Below are 22,776 nucleotides of genomic sequence, written 5' to 3'. Positions count from 1 at the left end.
GATACTGTACAGTATGTACTCAACAGTATTGTTACATACACAGATAAATTTAAACTCTGTAGACAAAGTTGTCATTTTAACCACATTAGAACTGAATAGGGCAGGGGTGTGTGAATAGGGGTCTCCTTATTTTTACTGTTGTAAACAAAAATTGCCCTTTTCCCTTATGGGGTATCCAAGAGCCCATATAGAGTCCTTACATAGGTTCCCTATTGGTAGAAGATAACAGAGGCCAACCAGAGAATGTTGAGAAGCAAAGCAGCTAGTAAGCTTGATCTTTATTGATCTGTTGCAACAGGGTGCTCCCCTCACATGCAGGAAAGGAGGAGGACCCAGAAAAATGGTATGCAAGGCCTTATAAAGACTTTTGAAATTGCCACCCTGTAGATCAAGACCACCCCTAGAAACATCACACCTACATAACAGAAAAGGCAGTCTAAAACAGAAATTTGAATATTGTTTTTCTCCTGTTGTTGTTTATCTCCTGTCTGACAGGTTACTTGATTGGGTTGCCTGGGGAGCCTGGCCAGTCTTTTGTAGTGATAAATACTTAGTTCCTGGGCCAGGTCACAGGCTCACACCCTATTCATATCTTAAATATGTCCTTAAGACAGGATTTGAGGAAAGAGACAATGGGGAGGTTTTCCACTTGACCTTGCAGAGATAACATTTGGTCAGTTTAGGAATCAAAATGGTTCCAGGTCGGTCTTCCTGTGCTGATCTATGTATGTGCTTGGTTGGTACACTTATGAACATTTAACATATATCTAAGACCTCAAAATTCCTATCACAATATCTTATACAGGGGGGTCGGGGCGGGCAGAATAATGATGTCCTCCATTTCCCCCAGATCAAAAGGGAATAATAATTTCCCATAAGGATTATTATGGTACCCAAATTTAACTGCCCATTGTCTGATCCTGGGAGAGCACAGTGCTCTTTAAAGAGTGATGGACTTTCATCCTGAAAGTTTGGCTAATTATTTATCAGAACAAGAAAAGGAAAAATACAAAAGTTTGGTGATCTGGCTACTCTCCGTGTCTTCCTGCCACTCAGCATCTAGATCAGGCATAGGAAAAACTCGTCCATCCAGCTGTTTTGGGACCACAACTCCCATCATCCCTGACCACTGGTCCTGTTAGCCAGGGATGATGGGAGTTGTAGTGCTAAAACAGCTGGGGGGACGAGTTTGCCTATGCCTGATGTAGATGTCAAAATTCGCTTGGCTTTCAGTACACTTAAATATAATAACAAAGCTTTAGCTATTCAGTAAGCAGACTTGGTTTTGGAGGCACCTGCCTCCCAGGAATTAAAACCCACTTCTATAGTAGGTTTAAACAAATAGTTTTCCCCTGCACATTACACAGTCATGGAATCCAGCTCCCTTAAGTAAAAAGGGGGGAAAAAGAAAAGCCCTCTAGGGCACAGCAGAATGCATCCCAAAGCAGCCCAGGAGGTATCTAAGCAACACAGCCGTCTCCTAGGTGAGAAAAGAAACAAGGCTGTGATTGAGCTAATTTATGTCACAACAGTGGCAGAGCCCTTTTCGTAGGAATGAGTAGTAACCAATGATAATTTCGCAGCTTTCACTAAACTGCCTGCATGGCTGTTGGTTCCTGGCCTTGAAGGATGCTTCTGTGTCTCTAGCACTTGGGTGGTAGGGCGCTTAGCTGATGTGGCTTTTCTGACTGCACAATTCTGGGGTGACAGAAAGCCCCACCTCTACTTCCATCGTTCTGCCCAGACACAGAGGTCCAGCACCAAGGGCCTTCTGGCGGTACCCTCGCTGCGAAAGCCAAGTTACAGGCAACCAGGCAGAGGACCTTCTCGGTAGTGGCACCCGCCCTGTGGAACGCCCTCCCACCAGATGTCAAAGAGAAAAATAACTACCAGACTTTTAGAAGACATCTGAAGGCAGCCCTGTTTAGGGAAGCTTTTAATGTTTAACAGGTTATTGTATTTTAGTGTTTTGTTGGAAGCCACCCAGAGTGACTAGGGAAACCCAGCCAGATGGGCGGAGTATAAATAATAAATGATGATGATGATGATGATGATGATGATGATGAAGAAAGTGGACAGACATTTTCCTACCTCTCCATATTATTAAAAACAGAGGTCATCCAAGAAGCTGAATGTTGGAAGATTCAGGCAGGAGGTGGAACTTTCGTTCTAGAAATTCGCTCCCACAAGAGATAGTGATGGCTGTCAACTTGGGCTGTTTCAAAAGGAAATTAGGCAAATTCAGGGAGGTGCAAGCTGTCAAGGACTTCTAGACAGCTGGGGTAGCTCAGTCGGTAGAGCATGAGGATCTTAATCACAGGGTTGTGGGTTCGAGCCCCAAATTGGGCAGATGATTCCTGAACTGCAGGGAGTTGCACTAGATGACCCTCGTGGTCCCTTCCAACCGTACAATTCTATAATACAGTGGTACCTCGGGTTAAGTACTTAATTCGTTCTGGAGGTCCATTCTCCGGGGACCCTGTGAAATCGCCACAACCTGCAACCCCCTACTTGCACCACTGAGTAAGCAAACACCCATTATTTATGATCTGCCAGGGTCAGATCCTGCTGAGTTCTTGTAATCATGCTCAGCAGCCATCTGCTTCAGCTAGTTTATTTATTCTTTTCCGTTCTGGGCTTCTTTCTGCCATGTGCCAACAATGCTCCTCCATCCCTGTAATCGGGAGCCGCTCCAAAATCCACCGCATGGGTGCCACCCCCCCCCAGCTCATCCTTGCCCAACCAGCCTTTCCCTCTTGACCTCAGCCTGACCTTAGGGGAAAGGGATTGTTTTGCAATTTGCCCACAAAACAGGCCGATCTCAGGAGCTCAAGCAGGAGCACATCCTGGCTGCCACATGTAGGCCTGGCATTCACATCCTGCTCAAGAGACATTCACACACCCTATTCCTTGGCAACGCACCGATATTTATCCGTAATTACATGTTACCTGAGCTGGGGAGCCCGAGGCAACTTTGGTGCACGTGAGACAGGGGGACGTTCCTTCGGCACTGTTCTGGCACACAGCCTGGATGCATGGAAACATCAGAACAGACACGTCTCTGCTGTCACAGCTCACTGGCACGGCATCCTGGTATCAGGACAGGGCAGCAGTTTGAACCAAAGGGGTTTTGAAAAGGGAGTTGCCACCTTTTTTTAACTGCCCTTCGCTACTGCTCCTTCAAGATAAGTCTGACAAACTAAAGATGTTCAGCTTTTCCTGTTGCATGTCTCCAGACCAGAAAAAGAACTTGCTTGCTAAATGTATGTGCACATGTGCAGGCTGCTGTTGCAGGGACAGAGGTGAGGCATGCCAGAATGCTGGCTCCTCTAAGGAAAGACCACGGGCTCCTGCTGGAACCTTTGGAATACAAAAGCAAACAGCTTGGTTGCCGCAGACTGCAAGAGAGGCCATAGTTCAGTACTGGGGTTTTATTTGTTTCGGTTCTCTTAATTTGTCCTGAACATGTGGTGTTTCTCCCCCACTACCGAATAAACCCAAAGTTACAATGCCGTCAGGTGTATGTTTCTTCAGGACTCTGTCCCACTGTCTTCATTAGTGCTTATGCCCCAAGTAAGCAGGTGTAAGATTGAGGTCATGGTCACACAGATCTGGGGTTATATAGTACAGTGGTACCTCGGGTTACAGATGCTTCAGGTTACAGATGCTTCAGGTTACAGACTCCGCTAACCCAGAAGTAGTATCTCAGGTTAAGAACTTTGCTTCAGGATGAGAACAGAAATCGTGTTCCAGCGGCACAGCGGCAGCGGGAAGCCCTATTAGCTAAAGTGGTACCTCAGGTTAAGAACAGTTTCAACTGGTAGAATTCGAGACCTGGGAGAAGAGAGGGTTGAAGAAGACTGGAAGAAATTCAAGATTTATTTACAAAAGTATTGTAATTTGGCAGAAGACTAAGAAGGATGCTAGATCATAAATAACTGCCTACCATTGAATTAGATTTGAATTTGACGATAAGTGAGATTGAGGAAAATATAAAATTTCTGGAGAATTATTAGATTAAATTAATTGAACGAGATTTAAGAATGTAAACAAGATGATAAATTGCTGGAAAAAGGTTATAATGATGTAAGTGGGAGCGGGAGACGTGAGGGAGTCCAAAGAAGTTTTGAAAAAATGTGTTATGATTCATGTTATATTGTTTATCATTTTTGCATTTTGTATTTATTTAAAAAATTTCAATAAATATTTATTAAAAAAAAAAGAACAGTTTCAGGTTAAGAACGGACCTCCAGAACGAATTAAGTTCTTAACCCAAGGTACCACTGTATAAGGAAACCCTCAGCACCTCTCGCTTTTATTTTTCTAAAGTTTGCACTTTCCTAAGCTGCCTACACGCCAACTGTTTAAAGCACGTGACTTCCACCAAAGAATCTGGAAACTGTACTTTACCCCCTCACAGAGCTACAATTCCCAGCACCCTCAACAACTAATGGTTCCCAGATTCTTTGCAGAAAGTAATGTGCTTTAGATGTAAGTTGAGTGTGCAGCCACATGCACTATATATTGAAGGCAGTATTGTGCAACTTTAAATAGCCATGGCTTCCCTCAAATAATATTGGGAACGGTGGTTTGTTAAAAGTGCTGAGAATTCCCTCACAGAGCTACAATTCCCAGGAAGGACTGATTGTTAAACCACTCTGGGAATTGTAGTTCTGTGAAGCACTCATTTGGATCCCTGCCTTTCCCGTGCAAAAACTGCATCGGTTTTCTATTTTAAATCCCCAACCTTAGAAGCCTCCCATGTGCTAAGTCACCTGCTTAGGAGAGGAAAAACAGCTCCATGGAAAAGCCCCATCTAGAAAGAGCCGGGCGTAATGGGAAAGGCATTCAGGGTGAGAAGACACTTCTCCACGCTGTGGGTTTCTTGGGGAAGGACTTGGCAGGCAGGCCAGGCCAATGAAATAGTAACAAGATCCGCATTTAGCAGTGCCCTTGACTGTAAAAAGAACAGGCGAGTAACCCATACCATAAATGTCCAGACACAAAGTCATTTTGGACCACAGACAAGACACATGAGATGCAGTTAGCTCGCTCACACTTAAACGCACCCCTCTCTGAACCCTGGTCAGGTTCAGGCTGTGATCAACAGGGCGCTTGCCTAAACACCTGTGTCTAGGAGGTGGAGGGCACTTGTTAACTTGTGACCCATCATTCCACCTTTGACATCAGCTGAAAAGCAGCTACTCTTCTTCCAAAGGTGACATAATGGATCGTGAGTTAATTAATCCCCCTTCTACCTCTCCACTTCCTAGTTTCTTAGCTGATGTCACTGGGACACCATGAATTATCTCTGAAAATGCGTTGTCTGTGTGTAGGGGAGATCTCCATGGCCGATGGAGTGTGTTCTTGCCTAGCTTATGTAATGGGACAAAAGCAGAGAGCCTCATAGGTTATTTTTAAGAGAGGGGCAGCAGGGAGGGGAAGCTCTTTGTTCCCAAACAAGCCAACCAAGCATGTAAAAAAACCTTTAAAAAGGGTGGAAGGGCAGAAAATATGCTTGATGGGCTGGAAGAATAAAACTGCAAGGACAGGGGGGAAAAAAGGTTGCACTACAGACCTTTAACGGTGACTCACTTGGCCTTAGGAACCCTGGAAATTGCAGTTCCTAGACTGGGGGTGGGAATATCTGAACGTAGGATTTTCTGCACCCTCACCACATATCCTAGGATACTTTGGGCAAAGTTGTTTTTTATAAAGAGCAGAACACTTGGGACAGACACTTGGGACAGATTTGGGTCAGAAAATGTTTACTGCCTCCACTGTCCCTGATTGCTGGGGGTACAAGAGAGACAGTTTGCAGAGACGTGTGTGTTCGGTTTTGTGCACATAAAGGTAAAGGTAAAGGGACCCCTGACCATTAGATCCAGCCGTGGCCGACTCTGGGGTTGCGGCGCTCATCTCGCTTTATTGGCCAAGGGAGCCGGCGTATAGCTTCCGGGTCATGTGGCCAGCATGACTAAGCCGCTTCTGGCGAACCAGAGCAGCACACGGAAATGCCATTTACCTTTCCGCCGGAGCAGTACCTATTTATCTACTTGCACTTTGACGTGCTTTCAAATTGCTAGGTTGGCAGGAGCAGGGACCGAGCAACGGGAGCTCACTCCGTTGCGAGGATTCAAACCGGCGACCTTCTGATCAGCAAGTCCTAGGCTCTGTGGTTTAACCCACAGCGCCACACATAAAGAGAGGCAAATATTAAACCAGACAGAAAGCATGCCTTATGATCTCTTAATATGCGGGAACATATTTCCCAGGAGGAGGATCATGTTAAGTGAAGTCATTAGTGAGTAACACAGACTTTGTTCTGTTTTCTAAAAGAAGTAAGTCGTCTATCCATGAGGACCTCTTGCAAGATGTCTAAATGGCCAAACAATTAAAATCTTTGTATATTTGCTCAGAAGCAAGTCCCGAGTTCAATGAGCTTTGTTCTTATGTAAGTTTACACAGCTCTCATGCGAAAACAAGGCAACTCTACTTAAGGGCTGGGGTTTCCTTTCTAAATAATAAAAAGGGTCCCTTGGGTTCTTGGGAATGCTAAATTCAAAGACCAGCACCAGCTCTGCTGCTTGTAATAATGCAGCTGAAGAATGCATAAAGGCCTGAGCATCCGAACCTCTGTGTTAAGTTGTGGGTGAACATATCAGACGACACAGCAATTCTTCAAACAACTCTTGTTTATTCACAGGCCAGAACAGAACTGAAGGGTTCAGCCAACCTGCTTATATAGAGATCCACTACAATGCAACAGTAACCACTTTCTGTGACTATCCAATCACTGAACGTCACTTTCAATCCCTTATTTGCATATGTGGACCTGAGTGAAAACTATCTACAGTATCCCCCTGCTGGCCCAGGGTGAGAACTTCAGTACATAACACTCTGGGTGTTTCATGTTTAGGCCACTCACAGCAGAAAACACTTTTCTGGCTTCAGTTGCTGGGTGCCCCTGTCTACACAAGTGACTTTATCTGAGTGTGCTTTTTACCTTACCATCACCACCTCTAATTTATGGTCATAACTAGTTCTAAGTTGGAAATCTCGGCTTATTTTGCTCTGCTTATCACAGCAGCAGATCACAGTGGTTTAATAAAGAGGGAACATTTTGCACCTTGTGTTTTTCTCTAGCCATTGCTGATCTTTCTGTTCACTCTTGGACCAGAGGCAGATTAACCAGAGAATGTAGCACTCCATTACGCAAGGGACTATTCTCTAAGCCTGGCATGGAGCCTAGTCGCTGGGCCTGGCTTTTGGGCAGGTGCGACGGGGAAGTTCTGTTTTAAAGGATTCCTATCACAAGCACACTTTCAAGAAGTTTGCACAGTCCATGTCAGGAACATTGATCCGGCAAGGTAATCAGACAGCTGCTGAAAGCAATTGGGAGACAGTAAGGCCCCTCCGTCCGCAGGTGGCGCTGTGGGTTAAAGCCTCAGCGCCTAGGGCTTGCCGATCGAAAGGTCGGCGGTTCGAATCCCTGCGGCGGGGTGCGCTCCCGCTGCTCGGTCCCAGCGCCTGCCAACCTAGCAGTCCGAAAGCACCTCCGGGTGCAAGTAGATAAATAGGGACCGCTTACCAGCGGGAAGGTAAACGGCGTTTCCGTGTGCCGCGCTGGCTCGCCAGATGCAGCTTCGTCACGCTGGCCACGTGACCCAGAAGTGTCTCTGGACAGCGCTGGCCCCTGGCCTCTTAAGTGAGATGGGCGCACAACCCCAGAGTCTGTCAAGACTGGCCCGTACGGGCAGGGGTACCTTTACCTTTAAGGCCCCTCCGTCAGGCCAGATGCCCTAAATTGGTTCTTCACTTTATGCACATGCATGCCTATGAATAAAAGCAATGAGTTGTAAATGGCCTTATTATCACAGAGGCCATTACAAATCAACTTGGGTCAGGCTGAGGTGAAGAGAAATGCAACTTGTGCGGCACTGTTGAATTAATGTATGTAATAGTAATTTAAAACCCTCTAATCTCCAAGATTACTAATAATTTTCCCATTTTCCCAGGATGCTTTGCTAGACCCAAGCAACAATAATACATAGTATTTGGTTCACCCTGCGCTCGGGGATGTCAACAAGTACAGATCCAGACTAGAAATGAGTTAAAATCCTCAGAATTTATTTCAAATGTTGGGGCAATACCCCCATTTTTTTTTAATGGAAGAAGCAGTAAGAGTAACACCATATGGCCTAGAAAAGCTTCTCCTGAAGCACAGGGGGACACAAGGCTGCCTGAAGCTGATCCATAATGAGCGAAAGGCTGTCACTCTGCACATGCTCAGAGTCATTCTTGTTCTATACGCTCCAGAGCGGAGACCCCAGAGTTAAAATCAAATTCCTTGATTAATATCAAAGCCTATTTTGGGCTAATTCACATTCCTTTTTGATGCTGGGCTTACAAATTCAAGGTGAGTAGGCTAACTAGCCCTCGCCATTAATTTTTGTTCTTCTGTCTATAGCCCTGTTTTGAGGAGTTTGTATGTATGCAAAAGAGGTCACCTGTCTTGTAATGCCTTCGCACTGAGCACAGCATAGAAGTAGCTGCACTCAAAATGCAAGCCATGATATTTTTTTCCCTACTGCATAAGTAAAATGTCTCTACTCCTTTACAGCAGGCATGTCCAAAGTCCGTTTTGGGGGCCTAATCTGGCCTGCCGGTTGGTTTAATCCGGCCCCTGTGGTAGTTTATTTCCTGAGGTAAAATCCTAAAAAAACCTCCACAACTTCAATCCTAAAAGGTCAACAACTTTGGTTGGCTCTTTGGTCGGCCCTCACGGCCCCTCTGGAAGGACAGATCGTGAAGCTGAGGCTCCAATACTTTGGCCACCTCATGAGAAGAGAGGACTCCCTGGAAAAGACCCTGATATTGGGAAAGATGGAGGGCACAAGGAGAAGGGGATGACAGAGGACGAGATGGTTGGACAGTGATCTCGAAGCTACCAGCATGAGTTTGACCAAACTGCGGGAGGCAGTGGAAGACAGGAGTGCCTGGCGTGCTCTGGTCCAGGGGGTCACGAAGAGTCAGACACGACTAAATGACTAAACAACAACAACACCACGGCCCCTCACTTCATCAAATCTGGCCCTCTTTGAAAAAAGTTTGGACACCACTGCTTTACAGTCATGGTTAACAGTTCACACGTTTGGCTGCCAGTGACTAGAGACATAGGAGAATTCAAAACGAAACAGGAGAGGAAATTGCCAGTTCAACCCATGTCTGGAACAGAAATTAATCCAGCAAACAGAATCTGTATTCATTGTTGTTTATAGTCTGCAAATGATATGTAACTGATTTCTTTTCCCCCACCCGCCACTTGCATTGGAGTTTCCCTTTGCTTTTAAATGAATGCTGTGTGGCATTATACAATTAATTACATAAAGTGGACAGCTAAACAAATAACGTTGGGGTTTTTCGGTTGGAAACTGAACTGCAGCAGAATGTAAACAGCCACTGCATGCAACTAACACAGGTCAGAACAGATGCCTTTTTACATCCTTACCACTAAAAATCATTCCTTCTCTGATCTTCATGCTGCACTTCAAAAGTGCTCAGACCCTCCAAATCAGAGAATGAAGTTAGAGATAATACTCTACTCCTCCCCAGAAGCTAGAGGTCAGAAGATGCATGGGCATAGCCAGGATTTATGTTGGCGGGGGTGGGGGTGGGGGTGGAGAACACCCTCTTGTCATCAACCTCTGTCTGGCACTGTCTAGCAGAATCGGAATGAAATGTCTCAACAACAGTTGTTCTAAATTACTTGCTTTTGACCCCAAGTGCTTAGAAAAATCTGTCAAAATTTTCAGTCGTTTGAAAACCAGGAAGTTAAATAAAAAATTAACATCAGGGAGAACCTTTCATGTGGTTAATGAGCATATTTTGCAAAATTACAAAGAGCACGCCTTTTTTCATCTTATTTAAAACAAGTGTAAACTGAAAGAATTTTTATCAGATTTCCTGAAAACCTTTTCTCTCAAATTCCTTTTTTCCAATTCAGTTTTTTTGTGTACACTCAGAAAGCATAACCCATTAAGATGCTCCCCTGTCATCGTTGACCTTAGCCAGGTCTTTACTCTCTGCAAGGTACTGAACGACAGCTCTACGGTACAGGCGGTGAGCAGCGCCTTTTTTTGTTGTAGAGTAAAAGATTTCCGCCTCTTTTCCTAGGTCTGTTATGTTCAGCTCTTTAAATTGCTCTTTGCTGAGTTTCTTCTCCTGTCACACGGAGTACCATAGTTCAGCTTTGGAGTCAAAGTCTTGCAACTTATAAAAACTTGAGAACTGCTTGGCTTTCATCTTGAACGCTCATCTCCAAAATAAGGCAGTGTAGAGCCAAAATTGAAAAGGCAGGTGAATGCTCTTCTGAGAAACGTTGCTCTAACAAAGACACTAAAGAGTTCAAGTAAGGAATTACTAGAAATCTCTTCCAGTACTCTAAAGGGCTGGATGCTGGAGCCATGTTGCTGTCTTCCAACAAATCTTGACACCACCAATTCCACTCCAACTTCCTCAGCAATCTTGTAGACATCCTCTATGAGCTCTGTAGCAACTTGCTCTGCATCACTGCGGCGAGTTGTTATTGGTCTAAGGATCAGTTTGATGTGCTCTGAACAATGGAGCAGGTGCAGGATTTTAGAACTGCAGAGCATTTGCCACAGGTTCCAAGGCAGAATACTTGACTATCAGAGCAATGATGAATTGAGCTTTGGTGGCAGCAGAATGTAGCTGGAAGGCCAGTTTCCTTATGTTGCCATTTCCTTTGAGTGATCTCTCCAACCCATCAATGATGCTCACAAAATGCTCTTGGAAAACTGCAATATTTTTGTACTTTTGGGACCATTGCGTCTCACAGAGGAGTGGAATGTTTAGAGCGTAGTGTCCAGGCTGAACGATGGGGGTGGGGACGCTCCTTCAGGTATACTGGGCCGAGGTCGTTTGGGGCTTTAAGGGTCAGCACCAACACTTTGAATTGTTGGGGTCCCTTCCAGGGCTTATTTTTCCTGGCGGAAATCACCAGAACTCAGTTCTGGCACCACCATTCAGGTGGGCACCATTGCCATTATGAGAAAACAAGGGAGGTGTGTTCAGGGTGAATTCCGGCACCTCGTTTACTAGAAAAAATAGAACTGGTCTCTTCCAACCATGGGTGGACTGCGTCCCATCAAGTAAATTTAACAAAAATCAAAATACTTAACTGAAAGTAGAAATTATCAGAATATTTGAAATTGAAATGCTCCCTGAGGTCACTTGGATGATGTTGTGGCGCGTTCTAGCGACTGCATGCAACTAACAAAGCTCAGAACAGAAAATGGTGCTTTTCTATATCCTTACCAGTGACTGTCTCTCCACCCTAAAGTAGGGTTACTAGACGTCCCCGTTTCCTGGGGACAGTCCCCAGATTTGCAAATTTGTCCCCAGACAAATTCCATCCCTGGAATGTCCCTAGATTTCATCTAATGTCCCCGGGAAACGTGGCAGCAGCAGTCTCAGCAGCCCGGAGCCCGCCTGGTTGCGCAGTTGGCTCTGGCTAGCTTCAGGAGCTGCCCGCTACCGTGGTGTCCGCCATTTTGCCTTGCTGGAAGTCCCTATATGATGTGTTGCGCACAAGACACATCATATGGGGACTCGGAGTAGCGGCTGAAGACATGGTGCTGGGCGCTGCTGCTGGGCGAAAGCTGTGCAGGGTCGTTGAGTTTGGTGCACCACTGCAAATTGGCGCTCAGCTCGCTGTCAGCACCGCTTCCCAAGGCCATCGGCTTGGGCTCTGGCTCAGCTTCCAGTAGTGCTTAGGCAGCTGCAGCTCTGCCATTGTGCTCCTCAACTTGCAACTCAGCAACTCAGCTTGTTGGCCAGCTCGTCGTTGGCCATCACGGACGAGAGGCGAGCAGAAGACGAGCTGATCCGGCCCAAGCGTGCTTCCTCCCGCTCGCTCGCTGCCGGCTCTGCCCTGGACCCACTGACTGGGTGTGCCATGGCATGGATGGGCAGCCGCTGGAGGATGCCTGCGCAGGAGACGCCCAGACAGACGGGCAGGGCAGCAGCAGGAGGAAGGGGTTCTGCTAATGCTTACTCCCGAGTAAGACTGTAAGGGATCACAGTGAAAAGAGGGAGGGAGGGGGGAAGCACGGCTAGCGCTCCAAGAAAGGCCGGGACCCAGAAATAATTATAGGTGTAAATATATGATGCAAATCTTCTCTTCTGTGGTCTCCTCTGTTACAGAGGAGACTACAGAAGATTTGCATCATATATTTACACCTATTATTATTTCATGTTATAGCAGGTTTCTAAGAGACTAGATTATGTGTCTTTGTAAATTGCGTTTCTAAAGGAACTTTAGTTACTGCCAAATGCAAAAAGTGTTTGCATTATTAAGTTTGTTATGAATAAAAATCATTTTAAGTTAGAGCTTGATAATTATTTCACTATTAATATACTTCTTAATTGTATTTTTTAATAACTTTTTCCTTTAAAAATAAATAAATTGATTGATTGATTGATTGATTGTGTCCCGGGATTCATTGAAATAAATCTGGCAACCTTACCCTAAAGACCATTCCTTCCCCGATCCAGACTTCGAAAGCCCTCAGACTCTCCCAAGTCAGAGAACGAAGTCAGAAAGAATACTCCACTCCCGCCCAGAACCCACAGCTCCGAGAAAGCAGTTCAGAATTCCCGCTCAAACGCCTCTCTCTCCCTCTCCTCCTTCTTTTCCTCTCTCTGCCCCGCCTCTTCCGGTGACGCTGCGCGCCCTTTGCTGAGCCTGCGCATTCTTCGGAGGGCGGAGCGCGCGCGCACGCTTTCAGCTTCCGCCTCCGTTCCAGTGACCGGAAGTGTCCGGCTGAGCAGGCGAGGGACAGGTAGCAACGTTCCGCCGCCGCAAAGACCCCGTTAAGTTTGAGTACGTAAGGCGGACTTGTACTGTTCTTGTGGCGCCAGGCCTGCCTTTTTCGCGCCCCCTCCCCACAGGTTCTTAGCAGGGTGGTGGGCTTCCCTCCGCCCTGCCCGATTCCCAGCTGTTTCTTGGGGGCCCTGCAGAAAACTTGGGAGAGAGAGGTCTAGTAGCCACTAACTGGCGACTGGGGTGGAGAAAGGAAAGGGTTTATATTGCCAGAAACAACGCGGGTTGTGTGTGTTGTGGCAGGGTGTTGTTGTAAACAAAAATCTGCCCTTTTCCCTTATGGGGTATCCAAGAGCCCGTATAGAGTCCTTAATATTGTGATAGGAATTATGAGGTCTTAGGTAAAGGGACCCCTGACCATTAGGTCCAGTCGTGACCGACTCTGGGGTTGCGGCGCTCATCTCGTTTTATTGGCCGAGGGAGCCGGCATACAGCTTCCAGGTCATGTGGCCAGCATGACTAAGCCGCTTCTGGCAAACCAGAGCAGCGTACGGAAACACCGTTTACTTTCCCGCCAGAGCGGTACCTATTTACCTACTTGCACTTTGACATGCTTTCGAACTGCTAGGTTGGCAGGAGCAGGGACCGAGCAACGGGAGCACACCCCATCAAGGGGATTTGAACCGCCAACCTTCTGATTGCCAAGTCCTATGAGGTCTTAGATATATGGTAATGTTCATAATTGTACCAACCAAGCACGTACATAGATCAGCACAGAAAGACCGACCTGAAACCATTTTGATTCCCAAACGGACCAAATGTTTTCTCTGCAAGGTATTTTCCTTCACAAATCCTGTCTTAAGGGTATGTCTGTGTTTGAATAGGGTGTGAGCCTGTGACATGGCCCAGGAACTAAATATTTATCATTACAAAAGACTGGCCAGGCTACCCAGGCAATCCAATCAAGTAACCTGCCAGACAGGAGAAAAACAACATTCAAATTTCTGTTTTAGACCGCCTTTTTTGTGATGTAGGTATGATGTATCTGGGGGGTGGTCTTAGGTTACACCCCTTCTGTGATGTATGTATGATGTTTCTGGGGGTGGTCTTGATCTACAGGGTGGCAATTTCAGAAGTCCATATAAGGCCTTGTGTGCCATTGTTCTGGGTTCCTCCTGTGTGTGGTGAGTTGGGACCCTGTTGCAACAGTTTAATAAAGATCAGGCTTACTAGCTGCTTTGCTTCTCAATATTCTCTGGTTAGCCTCTGTTATTTTCTCCCACCAATAGGGAACCTACGTAAGGACTCTATATGGGCTCTTGGATACCCCATAAGGGAAAAGGCCAATTTTTGTTTACAACACCTGCAACGTCAGTGAGGCTGCGGTAGGGTAGCCACCTCTTTTCATGCAAAATACAGGACAGGGACGATTTTTTAAAAAAATAATCTGGTGCCGAAGTGACCTCAGAGCAATCCATTGCAGCCATAAGCGAGCCAGGGGGGTGCAGAGGAGGCAGCTGCCCCCTCCATCAAGTAAAGAAAGAAATAAAAATACTTAACTGACCAGCTGCGTCACAGATAACTCGGTTCTGCCTCCCCCTAACATAAAGCCTGCCACTCCCACCCCACCCCCAAATGTTGTTTTTGTTTAGTCGTGTCTGACTCTTCGTGACCCCATGGACCAGAGCACGCCAGGCACTCCTGTCTTCCACTGCCTCCCGCAGTTTGGTCAAACTCATGTTTGTAGCTTCGAGAACACTATCCAACCATCTTGTCCTCTGTCGTCCCCTTCTCCTTGTGCCCTCCATCTTTCCCAACATCAGGGTCTTTTCCAGGGAGTCTTCTCTTCTCATGAGGTGGCCAAAGTATTGGAGCCTCAGCTTCACGATCTGTCCTTCCAGTGAACACTCAGGGCTAGAATACGTTTGATCTTCTTGCAGTCCATGGGACTCTCAAGAGTCTCCTCCAGCACCATAATTCAAAAGCACCAATTCTTTGGCGATCAGCCTTCTTTATGGTCCAGCTCTCACTTCCATGCATCACTACTGGGAAAACCATAGCTTTTACTATACGGACCTTTGTTGCTCTTGGATATCCCATAAGGGAAAAGGGCAGATTTTTATTTACAGAAGTGTCACCCCCTCCAGCAAGGATGCTAGGATGTGTGTAAGAGTCTCCTCCCACCCCATAGCCATTTCTTTGGATTCAGCCTCTTCCCCACCCTCAACTGTGCATGTTAGTGGAGAGAGAATTCTGTCTGTTAACTTGGATGACTTGTGTGTGGACGTGGGCATGCAAGTGTTGTTGTTTTTTAAGTGACCTTTCAAGCAAGATTCACTTCTCACACGGCGTCATAAAGACAGTGCAGCGAACTAAGACTTTCCCATTTTTTATTCCGCTTTACAATTGCACGTGGAACGGAACGGCGTTATAAACAAGGGAGATACGGCGTGGTATCATACATCGTGCCCCACGCGTGACAATGGCGTTTGAGAAAAGTACCAGCACAGTGATGCCTCATAAGCAAAAGCGGTTTCCAGTGTGGACTGCACCCCAAGGTGTGGTTCATCACTGGAAACCTCCCACCCCCAATGTCCTGATCCTCAAGAGCATAAATCTACTGGAATGTAAGCCTGCGAGCAACAATGGTGGTATGTCTTTGTACTGAACTTTGTACAGAAGCCCTCCCTCCTTTGGATTTTTACCATCTAGCTTGATGGATTCTAGAAAACTTGAAAGCTTGCACGCTCTTTTGTTTGAATTTTTATTTAATAGTTGGCCTAATAAACGCATTGCCCTTATACGGATTTTTTTTGGGGGGGGAACTTTAGGTATTTTTAATGTATACATAAGTGGGTATTTTTTTAAGCCCCAAAGCTTTCAAATGACAGCACGATCCCATCGCCGGAACTATAGGTGGCAACACAGAGCTCGGTCCTTATACGGATTTTGAAAAGGAAAAAAAACTTTAGGTATTTTTAATGTATAGATAAGTGGGTATTTTTTTAAGCCCCAAAGCCTTCAATTGACAGCACGATCCCATCACCGGAACTATAGATGGCAACACAGAGCTCGGTTTATATTGCAGGACCAGGAAGTGGCGCCCTTGTGACGTTCCATTCTCGCTGCGCGTCGTTTTGTTTTGTTGGAACGTACCACGAGCGACTGCGGGCGGGGGGGGGAAGCTTGCATTCCCAAACCCCTGGAAGAGAGAAAGGAGTGAAGCCACGCCTGAAACGAGTTGCATCGGTTACGTAACAACCCTTCTATCGTTACATACATCACAGAGGATGCGGCAGAAAGAATAGCATCGGCTTGCCTTAAGAGGCTATAGGTCTCCCCCCCCTTCCCATTCACCTTTAGTTGGGCTGGTCCGAGGGTTAAGTTGTTCGGCCTGGGAAGCATCAGCGGTTAGGGCAGGTGAGTCTCCAGTTCATATTCTCGAAGGGGGGTTGGGGGACGGCTCGCCTGCGTCTTTCCGTGCCTTGAGCGGCGCGCGGCCCCTCGGCCTGCTGGTTGCCTTGGTAACCAACCGTCGCCCCCCCGCTCGCGCCGGTGGCTTCGTGGCCTTTGATGGCGCCGCCTTGATAAGCCACAAAACTGGTAAGGGGCGAGCAGCGCCGGATTGACGTATAAGCGAAACAAGCTATAGATTAGAGCCTCACTCTCTTGGGGGGCCCGAAAAAAATTAGAGGGGAAAAAACTGGATGTACGTTTTCAAAATATCACTGGTTTGATAATTACAGGGGTACCTCTGGTTAAGTACTTAATTCGCTCCGGTCTGTTCTTAACCCGAAACTGTTCTTAACCTGAAGCACCACTTTAGCTAATGGGACCTCCTGCTGCCGCAGTTTGGTCAAACTCATGCTGGTAGCTTCGAGTACACTGTCCAACCATCTCGTCCTCTGTCGTCCCCTTCTCCTTGTGCCCTCCATCTTTCCCAACATCAGGGTCTTTTCCAGGGAGTCTTCTCTTCTCATGAGGTGGCCAAAGTATTGGAGCCTCAGCTTCAGGATCTGTCCTTCCAGTGAGCACTCAGGGCTGATTTCCTTCAGAATGGATCGGTTTGATCTTCTTGCAGTCCATGGGACTCTCAAGAGTCTCCTCCAGCATCAAAGCATCAATTCTTCGGCGATGAGCCGCCTTTATGATCCAGCTCTCACTTCCAAACAAAAAAAAGATATTACTAAGCTGTAAAATGTTGCTTTTCAAAATGATGCAGAACTTCTATGTGTGCTGCAATGTGCATGTGTGTATGGCATGTGCAACACATGAAAGGATCTAATTTCCTCGTATATATTTAAATATATGTTAGTTAGGACACCCCCTGGTTTAGATAAGTAATAAAAAGGGAACAGAGAAATTGGGGAAGAGTGTAATGGAGAGTAAGGAAGTCTAACAAAGCTCTGATTTCCCCCATAATGACGGATTTAAGGGTTAAAAAAGATCATATTCTTTCAAAAATGCCTATGTGGTTTTTTTGGGTGGAGGGCTGTGTTGCTTGCGCCCTAAGCGCATGCCTTTTGAGTAATTTAGCACTGTACTTAAATAGCACATGTTAAGAACTCACAATTACAATTAATTACATTTATATCCCACCTTTCCTCCAAGTTTCTCAAGGTGTACATGGTTCTCCTCTGCCATTTTATCTATACAACAACTAGTGAGGTAAGTTAGGTTGAGAGGTAGTGATTGTCCTAAAGTCACCCAGTGATCTTAATGACCGAGCAGAGATTTGAATCTTGGTTTCCCACTTACTCTGGCAACCTTGCTTTAATCATGCACTATGTTATTTGTTTTTACAACAATCTTGCCAAGTAGCTCAGTATAGCTTCTCAAGTTGTCAGATCACAACCTAGTGCGTGTACTTTACTTGACCTGCTGACCTGCGAAAGATAAGCACATTATTTTTTTTCCTGGCATGCAGATAAAATGATAGGCAGAGCTTCTGCTTAAGTTCTCTGCATGAAACATTTTCCATAATGGAACATTTGCTGCTCCCGTATTTTCTGTAGAAAAATGGTCATTCCTAAAATGCATTGTTACATAAATTAGTCACATAGGATTGTATACAATGTTGCACAGGCAGTGCTGTGAAGGTAAGAACTGCTGAACCTTCCAAAATTCCCTCTTCTGCACATCTCTAAAAAGTATAAAAATTCTGTTCTCTGTTCATCCTTGGGTGCCCCTTCCTACAAGACTCCTTCCCTGGGCAACTGTTCACATGACTGTTCAGGGAGGATGGTATGCACAAGCTAGTTTCACAGGATTAATCTGTGCTTCTTTTAATTCTACTTAGGTTTTTGTATGAACTTAGAAATGTTGAGCAAAAGTCCAGGGTATTTCTCCCACCCCTTCTGGGACTCAAGCAATGGTTTCTTATTTAGCAACACTCAATTTTAATATTAAATCAGGAATAGATAACAAGCCTACAGTCTGGCTATATCTGTTTCTTTTCTGATATTTTAAAAATCAGATTAAAATATATGAAGCATGGATTAAAAGGATGAATGAAAATAAGCTATTTTTCAGTGCTGTTTCTCATTATAATAAAACCTCTGAATTGTTAACAAAAACAATCTAAGCTTACTAGCAGAAGTATTGCTAAATGATCACCAAGGAATCTCCGCAATGAATTTCAGCTTATTCAGGGGCATTTCCAAACTGAAGCCACACATGAAACCACTAGAGGGCAATCTGGACACTTGCTTGAAGTCAGCTGCTATTTGACATTAAGGTCTACCTTTAAGTCACACTTAAAGCACGTTTCCCCCCTCAAAGAATTCTGGGCATTGTAATTCGGTCAAGGATTTCTGGGAATTGTAACATTGTGAGGGGTAAACTACAGTGTCCATAATTCTCTGAGGGAAAGAGAGTTTGGAGTTGGAATTCCATTGCTGATGTGGAAGAAGGAAGACAAAACAAATCTGTGTTGCCATTTTGTTCTTTGTGTTACACTGATAATTTGATTTCCTTGCAGAGGAAGAAAATGAATCAAGTATTTTTATTCTCCTTCATCACAAAAATCCCCCTCTTCTCCCATTTGCACAGTTGTTTTATCCCAGGCTTGTTATTTTCATTTAAAACCAGCTCAGTTCACTTTCATAGCTTGACACTTTGCTGTTGGGTATTCCGACCCTCCATAAATATTGCCATTCTCTGTTTTGGTTGCACTGCTTTTTTAATGGGAGGGCAGCTTATCTATTTTCCTTTGCAAAAGCCAGGATGAACTGCCGTTCAGAGGTACTGGAGATATCAGTGGAGGGACGCCAGATTGAAGAAGCGATGCTTGCTGTTTTGCACACCATATTGCTCCATCGCAGCACAGGAAAGTTCCACTACAAGAAGGAAGGGACCTACTCCATTGGGACAGTCGGCACACAAGATGTTGACTGTGACTTCATTGATTTTACCTATGTTAGAGTTACTTCCGATGAGCTTGACCGGGCATTGAGAAAAGCTGTTGGGGAATTCAAGGTAATGCTTGCTATTACTCACTGTTTATTTTTTTAAGTACATGAGACTGCCCATGAAGACGGTTCAAAAACTTCAATTTTTCCAAAATGCAATTGAGCCACCAAGGTTTGGGCAGTGACCAAGAGAATGGAACATGTGACACTAGTCCTTTGCCACCTTCACTGGTGACCAGGTTCTTTCCAGGCTCATTTCCCTAAATAGCCTGCTACTGGATAGTTTGCAGAATCACCTTGTCCCATATAAACCTGCTCAAGAACTCCATTCCTTTTCTGTGTCCAGCAAGTCTTTATTGCAGTTGTCCCCAGGTCTGCATGGAATCCTTCTCCACATATCTTAACAAGTGTTTTGTACAGCATGGCTGGGTGATAGTTGTGACCTTTTTAAATAAGGCGATTTAGGACACCAGGGAGTTCTGTCTCCAGTTTTATAAGCACATTGTTTTGCTCAACTGTTCAGTGGAATTGGGTTAGATTTCTATCATACTAAGTTTGATACCATATTAAGTTGTAATCATTCAACTTGTTTTTATTATTGCTTGTAAGCCGCTCTGAGCCCGGCCTTGGCTGGGGAGGGCGGGGTATGAATAAAAATTATTATTATTATACAAATCCCACAAACTATCAATTAATGTACATAATTTGGAAGACATATTTTTAAATCTGCATTCTGGTAACTTAGCAGTAGGATGTTTAAATTTGAAATTTGGTATTATATGAGAAATAAAAATGGATGCCAGGCACAGTGAATGACAATGCACATGTAGGGCTGAAGGGAAAGAACTGGAATGAATATAGAAAGACACGGTCTTGTGTAGTGTAAAGCCATCCAGCCAATTGATGACTGGACTCAGAGTTAACTCCTTTTAGCAAATATTGCCTTGAGTAATCCTCAGTCTTGGGAGTCAAGAAAACGTGCCTGATCTTCAGAGTTCTGAAAAGCTTTCAGATCGTATGAAATTTTGGCCATACAACTGTCTATCCACCTTGAATGTGGATGCACAGCATGATTCTTGGTACAGGGAGCAGTGATTTCTATATGTTGTGAAGGTCTTTGGGAATCAGCATTTTAAAATGTTCATTGGTGGTTCTGTATTCCCAGGATGCACTGCGGAACTCGGGCAACGATGGGATGGGCCAGATCTCGCTGGAGTTCTACCAGAAGAAGAAATCACGGTGGCCATTCTCTGACGAGTGTATCCCATGGGAAGTGTGGACGGTCAAAGTGAACGTGGTGAGCCTGGCTAATGAGCAGGAGCGGCAGATCTGTCGTGAGAAGGTTGGTGAGAAGCTCTGTGAGAAGATCATCAACATTGTAGAAGTGATGAACCGACATGAGTACCTGCCCAAGATGCCCACCCAGTCCGAGGTGGACAATGTCTTTGATACAGGGCTGCGGGATGTCCAGCCCTACCTGTACAAGATTGCTTACCAGATCACTGACTCACTTGGAACCTCTGTCACTACAACCATGCGGCGCCTCATCAAGGATACCCTGGCACTCTGATCTCCATGAAACTGTAGACCTGACATTATTGAGAGGCAACATGAGCAACTGGCTTTCTGTCCAAAAGCACCAGATACATATTTTCTCCCAGAAAATCTGGGAGTCTTGATATCCGGGTGCCCTGTTCTAATTTATTAATTTCCAAGTAGCTCCAGGGCCAAAACAGAACCAGCCCTGACTCCTGGGTTCAGTACACCAGTTTACATGGAACCCAGCCTCTCACAGCAGAAAAGGAAACCAGGATTCTTCCTTCAGCCCCCTTTTCTGTTAGACTTAGCTCTACAAGCTTAGAAGGTGTGCCTCTTCATGGGAGAAAATAGTGTGTATTTTTTCGTGAGCATTTCCCTACTATAGGACAGATGAGAACTCCCAGCTTGGTTCTCTCCATGACCAGATGCCTTTATTTATTAACCGTAGAGTCTTTTGTTAATGGAAATCTGCCAGAGCTGGGGTTACTTATCTTGGCAAAATGGGTGCCTTTTATCCTGATAAACCACTCCTTCTCCTTGACCCTCCTCTGACTGTAAGCTAATGGAATAAGATTATAAGTCTCCCTGTTTTGTACATGTCAGTTAGGGCAGTAGAGGGCTGCAGACTCCTTTTTTTCCTTGTGAGTGCTGGTTGCAAAGAAGAGCTAAGTCCGAAAGACCTGTTCAAAGGGCTGTCTTTAACTTGCCAATCTAGTCCTCATCAACCCCACAGTTGCAATTTCTCAGTAGAGTTTGGAAGTCAGGCACTTGCATTTCTAAAAATAAGGATCTTCAATTACTTGTATTTGTTTTTCCAGTGTAACGTAAATGTATAATAGTCTGAGAATTAAAATTAGAAAACCCAAATCTCTGCCTCTGTATATGCTATACAATAATAGTTTTCAGATGCCATACACTGAAAAGGTTAGGAAAGTATCTACCAGTATGGAGTTGGGCAGAAGAAACCTAGATTCAAAGTCCAACATTCAGCTAGAAAGTTCACCATTGAGTCTTAACCAATCATCATCTCTGCCTAGTTTGCCTTTAGGGGCTTGCTGTGCAAATAGAAAGAAAGGAAATTGATCTGTGGCAGCCTAACACCCTTGGAGGAAGGATGCAGTACAAATGTAACAGACATTCTTAGGCAAATCAACCTGGAAATACACATGTGCAGCCTTAAAAAGGTAAAGATACCCCTGACCATTAGGTCCAGTCGTGGACAACTCTGGGGTTGCGGCGCTCATCTTGCTTTACTGAGGGAGCCGGCATTTGTCCACATACAGCTTCCGGGTCATGTGGCGAAACCAAAGCAGCACACGGAAACGCTGTTTACCTTCCTGCCAGAGTGGTACTATTTATCTACTTGCACTTTGATGTGCTTTCGAACTGTTAGGTGGGCAGGAGCTGGGACGGAACAACGGGACCTCACCCCATTGTGGGAATTTGAACCTCCGACCTTCCCGATCGGCAAGCCCTAGGCTCTGTGGTTTAGACCACAGCGCCACCCGCGTCGCTTACATGCATACAAATCAGTGTGTTCAAATAGGATCACAGCCTTTCTTGCAGATACACGTGCATTTATATCAAACTTACGGTAATTGGAATCTGAAATTACTGGTTCACTTTTACTGGTGGCCCTTCGACCTAATAAAATGTTGAAAATTTCCAGTTTAAAGCAAGGGCAAATCTGGGACACGTGCTCAATCCAGTCTCTTTGGTATACGCTTAAAAGTTAAACCCGCCTTCCCTTTGACTACTCATATCCGTAAGGGCGGGAACTTCCACAATTCCGAACAATGATCAAGCCGGGTTTCCTTGAAAGGCGTCGGCTCTAGCCTGTAGCGGAGAGCTATAGTGATAAAGAGCAGATCCCTGGCCCAATAGGCTACTTACTAACTGGGCACATTCCCCCATGGCACCTCCCCTCTCGCTTAGCCCTTCCCACCCAGCGATTGCTCCAGCGGGTGAGTGACAAGGCAG

At 45.4% G+C, this 22,776-nt stretch overlaps 1 protein-coding gene across 3 annotated transcripts; it reads left to right on the top strand.

The window, feature by feature from the left end:
- Positions 1 to 16,115: 16,115 nt before the first annotated feature.
- On the top strand, positions 16,116 to 21,663 carry ATG101 (autophagy related 101). Of its 3 annotated transcripts, none has more exons than XM_079966435.1 (3): positions 16,116 to 16,267; positions 19,068 to 19,324; positions 20,423 to 21,663. In XM_079966435.1, exons 2-3 carry the CDS (start codon positions 19,073 to 19,075, stop codon positions 20,825 to 20,827), a joined length of 657 nt encoding a protein of 218 aa, XP_079822561.1. In that variant the 5' UTR covers positions 16,116 to 16,267; positions 19,068 to 19,072; the 3' UTR covers positions 20,828 to 21,663. The 3 variants fall into 3 exon arrangements, with proteins under 3 accessions (XP_079822561.1, XP_079822563.1, XP_079822562.1); XM_079966437.1 differs by having other exon boundaries at positions 16,123 to 16,267; positions 19,072 to 19,324; XM_079966436.1 differs by lacking the exon at positions 16,116 to 16,267 and adding an exon at positions 16,321 to 16,450.
- Positions 21,664 to 22,776: the final 1,113 nt, after the last annotated feature.

Source organism: Podarcis cretensis (genome assembly GCF_951804945.1).
Source record: "Podarcis cretensis genome assembly, chromosome: 2".
Taxonomy (NCBI): domain Eukaryota; kingdom Metazoa; phylum Chordata; class Lepidosauria; order Squamata; family Lacertidae; genus Podarcis; species Podarcis cretensis.
Note: the sequence above shows the minus strand (reverse complement) of the source record. Positions and strands in the feature narration are given on the sequence as shown.

Coding starts and splice junctions, on each gene's coding strand:
- ATG101 (XM_079966435.1), top strand. CDS start 19,073: ATGAACTGCCGTTCAGAGGTACTGGAGATATCAGTGGAGGGACGCCAG. Junction 19,325..20,422: donor AAGCTGTTGGGGAATTCAAG/GTAATGCTTGCT, acceptor CTGTATTCCCAG/GATGCACTGCGGAACTCGGG.